The 6851-nt window shown below is 39.8% G+C and overlaps 1 protein-coding gene across 2 annotated transcripts in view; it reads left to right on the plus strand.

Annotated features, from left to right (window-relative positions):
- The window catches only part of LOC143847152 (uncharacterized), a 30597-nt gene extending 25493 nt beyond the window's left edge, over positions 1–5104 (plus strand). For both annotated transcript variants that reach the window (XM_077355865.1, XM_077355864.1), the window contains exons 12-14: positions 3932–4097; positions 4190–4259; positions 4654–5104. In XM_077355865.1, coding sequence (XP_077211980.1) covers positions 3932–4097; positions 4190–4259; positions 4654–4911 — 494 coding nt within the window. In that variant the 3' untranslated portion in view covers positions 4912–5104. The remainder of the gene's footprint in view (positions 1–3931; positions 4098–4189; positions 4260–4653) is intronic.
- Positions 5105–6851: the final 1747 nt, after the last annotated feature.

Here is a 6851-nt window from a genome sequence, read left to right on the forward strand (position 1 = left end):
GCACTGACTTTTTTGGATCTGCATTTGAACTGGAATAGACTTGACTGGCCACTAGTGTTTTAACGCGCCGTTAATAACCCCTGATTAGGTTTTTGAAACTTGTGTACTAATAAATGGAATGAAGTTTGACAATTGCACTGCAGCATCTTTTTTTTATTTGAATGATATAGTGCACTGCAGCATCTGTAGGACAGAAATTAGCAGGAATGGGAGTCATGAACAAATTGCTGATAGTTTTCTTTCATTTACATGTATTCTGAAATTGTTTTTCTTTCTAAGATTCCTGACAGACTATAGATGCAGTCAACATATGGAATTTTGGTTTATGTTCATCAGTTACCATGCAGCTCACGAGTACTTTATAGCTGCTATGGATTGTTAACTGTTATATATATATATATATATATATATATATGAGAAAAGTGTTCCTGCGCAGCTGCTCAGATAGCTTATCTGAGCAGCTGCTTCAAAAACTCATGTGGCCCCACATTTTTGGGGAGATCCAAAGCAGTCATTTGGAAGGCCCTTCCATGGATAGGGTGTGTACCAAAAATGAGCCCTTTAGGATCATCCTAACCCTGCCATTTGTGGAGGGAAAAATGATCAGAAACAGTGTCTGTCCATTTTTCCCTCCACCTTTGATTGGGCTAAGATGATCCTATAGGGCTGATTTTTGGTACACACCCTATCCATGGAAGGGCCTTTCAAATGAATCCTTTGGATCACCTAAAAAATGTGGGCCACATGAGTTTTTGAAGCAGCTGCTCAGATAAGCTATCTGAGCAGCTGCGCAGGAACACTATTCTCTCTCTCTCTCTCTCTCTATATATATATATATATATATATATATTTAGAGAGAGAGAGCGAGAGAGAGAGAGAGAGAGAGAGAGAGAGAGAGCATTTCCTACACACTTGTGTAGGTAAGTTACCTACACACTAGCTTAAAATACAGTGGGGGCCCATTTGAATGATCCTTACATAGATAGGGTGTCCACAAAAAATCAGATCCATAGGATCATCCTAACCATTCAAACTATGGAGGCAAAAAATGGACTAATTTGTGAAGGTTTATACACGTCCATTTTACCTCCACAAATCGTAGGGTTGGGATGATCCTATGGATCTGATTTTTTGTGGACACCCTATCTATGTGAGGACAATTCAAATGAATTGTTTGGATCACCCAAACAATGTGGGCCCCCACTGTATTTTAAGCTAGTGTGTAGGTAACTTACCTACACAAGTGTGTAGGAAATGTTTTCTCATATGTGTATATATATATATGAGAAAAGGGTGGGTTTCTGCGCTCGACCGCAGATAAGCCTATCTGCGCTCGAGCACAGAAACAGGGGGGTGGGGCCATTGGGGGGCCTACCAAAAATCAGCTCCATTGGATCACCAATGGGTGTCCATTTGTGGGGCCAAAAATAGACAGATACTGTCTGTCCACAAATCTATCCATTTTTTGCCCCACAAATGGACACCCTAAGGTGATCCAATGGAGCTGATTTTTGATGGACACCCTACGCATGAAAGGGCCCATCAAATGAATGTTTTGGATCCCACCCAAAATGTGGCCCCACCCTGTTTCTGTACTCGAGCTCAGATAAGCTTATCTGCGCTCGAGTGCAGAAACCATTTCCTCTCTCTCTCTCTCTCTCTCTCTCTCTCTCTATATATATATATATATATATATTTGAGGAAAATGATTGTGAGCTTGAAGCTCATATAGCTTATATGAGCTTGAGGGCCCAAACACATGGGTCCCACATTTTTTGTGGTGATCCAAACCATTCATTTGCAAAGCCCCATCATAGATAGGGTGTGTACCAAAAATCAGCTCTATTGGATCATCCTAACCCCTCCAAAAGCGGAGGGCAAAAATGGGCAGATTTGTGGCAAACGGTGTCTGTCAATTTTGCCCTCCACTTTTGGATGGGTTAGGATGATCCTATGGAGCTGATTTTTTGTACACACTCTATCTATGTAAGGGCCTTTCAAATGAATGCTTCGGATCATCCTAACAATGTGGGCCCACATGTGTTTGGGCCCTCAAGCTCATATATGCTATATGAGCTTCAAGCTCACAATCATTTTCCTCTATATATATATATATATATATATATATATATATATATATATATATATATATATATATATATATATATATAGAGGAAAGTGTCTCTAGTCTCTCCCCTAGATAAGCTTATCTACTCCTCCCTTTAAAAAAACACAGTGGGCCCACGCTGTTTGGATGATCCAAAGCATTCATTTGATAGGTCCTAACATAGATAGGGTGTGCCCAAAAAATCAGCACCAAAGGGTCATCCTAGAACTTCATTTTGTGGGGCACACCGTGTCCAAAATGGACGCATATAAACGTGGAGGTTTATATGTGTCCATTCTGGGTGCCACAAGGCACCACAAAACGAAGTTCTAGGATGACCCTTTGGTGCTGATTTTTTGGGCACACCCTATCTATGTTAGGACCTATCAAATGAATGCTTTGGATCATCCAAACAGCGTGGGCCCACTGTGTTTTTTGAAAGGGATGAGTAGATAAGCTTATCTAGGGGAGAGACTAGAGACACTTTCCTCATATATATATATATATGAGAAAAGGGTTTCTGCGCTCGAGTGCAGATAGGGTTTCTGCGCTCGAGCACAGAAACAGGGGGGGGGGGTGATCCTAACCATTCATTTGGAAGGCCCTATCATGGATGGGGGCCCTACCAAAAATCAGCTCCATTGGATCACCAATGGGTGTCCATTTGTGGGGCCAAAAATGGACAGATACTGTTGTCCACAGATCTGTCCATTTTTTGCCCCACAAATAGACACCCTAAGGTAATCCAATGGAGCTGATTTTTGGTGGACACCCTACGCATGAAAGGGCCCATTAAATGAATGCTTTGGATCCCACCCAAAATGTGGCCCCACCCTGTTTCTGTGCTCGAGCTCAGATAAGCTTATCTGCGCTCGAGCGCAGAAACCATTTCCTCTCTCTCTCTCTCTCTCTCTCTCTATATATATATATATATATATATATATATATATATATATATATATATATATGAGGAAATGATGTGCAGCTGCACAGATAAGCTATCTGTGCATGGCTGCACAAACCATAGTGGGGGCCACATTTTTTGGGGGATCCAAAGCATTCATTTGAAGGCCCTTCATGGAGAAGGTGTGTACCAAAAATCAGCCATTTAGGATCATCCTAACCCTGCCATTTGTGGAGGGAAAAAATGGGCAGAAACAGTTTTTCCCTCCAACTTTGATTGGGTTAGGATGATCCTATAGGGCTGATTTTTGGTACACACCCTATCCATGGAAGGGCCTTCCAAATGAATGCTTTGGATTCCCCAAAAAATGTGGGGCCCCACTATGGTTTGTGAGCCATGCACAGATAGCTTATCTGCACATACTTCATTTCCTCTCTCTCTCTCTCTCTATATATATATATATATGTGTGTGTGTGTGTGTGTGTGTGTGTGTTTGTATTGCTTTGATTAACTTTGCTAGATCATAAAAGTGTGTATTAGAAAGATATATTAATCTCTACACTGTAGGCAAATTACAATTGCAAATAAATTTTCTTTTTTCAACCTTATCCGCAGTGCATATGAAATTGATGATGCGCCGGCCAAGGGGGTTAAAATGGACATCCTTTTATGTGGGGCAACCTCTGCCCCATCTGTAATTTATATTTTTGAATTAAGTTTTTTACTGTTTCCCAAAAAATATGGTTTTTGCCATCTCTTCTGGTAATTCTTCTTCTCTACATGCGTACTTTAATTATTTGCCTACATGATCAGCTCTTTCCGTCTGACTTAAACTAGTTTATGGAGTCTAGAAACATTAGATGATGATAGTTGTACTTTTTTTTTTGTCCTTTCTAACATCCTGCTAACTTTATTTTCAGCTTTAAAATATTCGACAGCAATCCCAGTCATATTTCTTTCCGCTCTTAAGTATCATGTCTTCCCTGTTATGTGGACAAATGTGTATCGTCCTCTCTGGCTTATTTCTAGTGTTATAAATTCATTATATTCATTTTACTGGGACGTGACCCGCGACTGGGACTTGAGGTGTGCACATTTTTTTTTGTTCAAGTAAGCTTCATGTCAAGCATGTGTCATTATATCATTATGATATAAATAAATGTCTTTTCTTTTGGCAGCGTTTTCTCCCGAATTTTCAAGTTCAAGAACCCACATTTCTGCTCTAACATATTATATGGAAGGCAATGGGTAAGATTTGCACGAAGCAAATTATTCTGTGTTGCGGGCATAGTCTATGTCACAAATATCTCCGATAATTTCAAATTAGTGATTTTATCGCAATATTTTGAGAAAACGACAAAATCCCAAAATAATCCCGAGAATTTAAAATGTATAGCGATGTTTTCATTTACCACGATAATATCATGATATTTTCACGAAAATTTTTATTTTTATTTTTTCCTTAAAATTTATATATTTTTAAATAATATAATTTTATCATTTTTCCCGATATAAACCAGGAAAAAAAAGAAAGAGATTAATATATCCTGGGATTTTACCTTTGCCGAGAAATTCCCGAGAACTATATTTGTGACATAGGGCATAATTTCACATTGTGGAATAACTCTTTGTGGGATGACAGGTTTATTACTGGGCAATATTAAGCAACTTGATCCTCAGATGCACGTGGACGTACAAGTTATCGGCCCATCTCCGCCATAATTACCTCACTGTTTTTACCATTGCGGCCTTGGAGATTCTCCGTCGCTTTCAGTGGGTTTTCTTCCGCGTAGAAAATGAGTGGAATAAAATGGTACTCAAGCCTAGTTTGCAGCTCTCCATGGGTGAAAATCCAACAGAGGAAGACATACTGCTCAGCTCTGCCAACCATGATGTATGAACCTGGTATCGTTCAATCATTTTATTCATTTTAATCCTCTCCTCTTTAATTTTTCCCCAAAAGGTTCCAAGCCTTTTTGTTTTTTCATGTTACAATCCTAAATTTTTCGATCTGAAAAATGAATTGATGAACGGATATTTGAGCACATACATATCATTCTTTGGATGTAGCTTGCAGTTGATGGTTTTCGATATTTTCTTCTTCTTTTGGTAATTAAGTCGTTTTAGGCCCTATTTGTTTTGAATTTTGAGAACTGATTTTGACTCCAAAATGGATTATTGGACTCAGAATTAAACGTACATTTCGGTCCAATAACAAGTTTTGGGGTCACAATTGGTTCTCAAAATCCAAAACAAACAGGACCTTAAGGGTTTTGAAGCAATAATACCCTTTGTCTCCATTGAGTTCTTCAATAGAGGAAGTTGTCAGATGATGTTGGGGCATTGCGCAAGGGCTTTGAGTGTTGCATTATATATTGCAAGTTGCAATGAAATAATGTCATGGTTTTTCCCCTTCTGATGGCAGTGATAGTTTGTATCAATCTATGCTGCTTGGGATTTGCTAGCCAATTTCACGGAAAGCCATTTCGCTACTGACTATTGTATGAGAGAACAGCCACAAATGCTCTTTTTTTTTTTTCAGAATTTTGTCTTATTCATAAATTTCATCGAGGTGGTGGTTCTCTCATGCAAAAGTTACACGCCAAATGGCTTTTCACGAAATTTCCTAACAAATCACAAGCAGATACTTCTGTGGAAAGAACCTGTACCCATAAATGGATATTGACCCATGGGGGCACCCTTTTACCCATATTTTGCAAGGGCGCTTGTGAGTCTAGCATTACTGTAGTATAAAATTTAGACAACTGATATGGGCATTGCCCTGTTTTCACAATTATGCTAACTCATCTCGTCTTTTGTAATTTAAACAGTCGTCAAAGGTTATTACTGTTCCCAAAAAGCCCTCAAATGTCAATTAAGAAAGAGAAGACGATCTAAATTTGTGCAATTGTCAAAACTTGGTAGTGCCAATATCAGTAGCCCAAAATTAGGACAACAAATAATAGAGCACTGATAGATACAAAGGAGCCCTTGCATAAAGATTCAAAAAGGGCTCTGGATTGGATCCATGTCATCATTTTACTTTTTCAACCAATTTTAAATTGTAACTGAAAATGACGTGGATCCAATGAAGAGCCCTTTTGGGCTCTTTATGCCAGCGCACCCTTGTATCTATCATTGCTCCAAATAATATTGTGAATTTATCTAGTTATATTTGTGATTTGTCTTTGGTGGATCCGACGATGGATGGCCAATGACTCAGAAATCACGCAATAATGCTTTACATAAGGCGGTGCGCTGAGTGCAGTCCCAGACCCTGCTGAAAAACATGAGCAGCTTCAGTTCCTCCGTCTCTTGTCCTCAATGCCAGGGCACCAAACCCAGATCTTTATCCCAATGGATCTGCTCCACAGCAATCAACTCTTGATTGTTCTCCACCTCCCATCCATGGACTCGAAACTGGCTAGAGCTCCTTGGTGACTTTGGGAGCAAGAGTGGCGTCCCGTGCGGGTATAGGTGCTCACCCTAATCTGAATCTCCTAACCGAATTGCTGAATCCGGGGATCAATCTAATCATCTAACGGTTAATTATAAATAGGAGATGGCAGGGGTCATCATTCTCGTTTCCCATCCCTCGTAGTTAACAGGGATCTGATCGCTTCAACTATCACAAATGGGGATAAGCAATTATTGTTTCCCACAAGGGCATGCATGTGAAATCAAGCTCGTTGATAATGTAGAACATCATTCGGTGGCCCGGCCCACAAGGGCATGCATGTGAAATCAAACAATCCTAGCCATCTGTTTCCCCACTATCCTATAATGATCATATCTGGGACCCTCCGAAGGGCCAAATATTTGAGGGCCTCACTCTATGCA

This window comes from Tasmannia lanceolata, unplaced genomic scaffold (genome assembly GCF_043159265.1).
Source record: "Tasmannia lanceolata isolate RefF3 unplaced genomic scaffold, GAP_Taslan_0.1 ptg000015l, whole genome shotgun sequence".
In the NCBI taxonomy this organism is placed as follows: domain Eukaryota; kingdom Viridiplantae; phylum Streptophyta; class Magnoliopsida; order Canellales; family Winteraceae; genus Tasmannia; species Tasmannia lanceolata.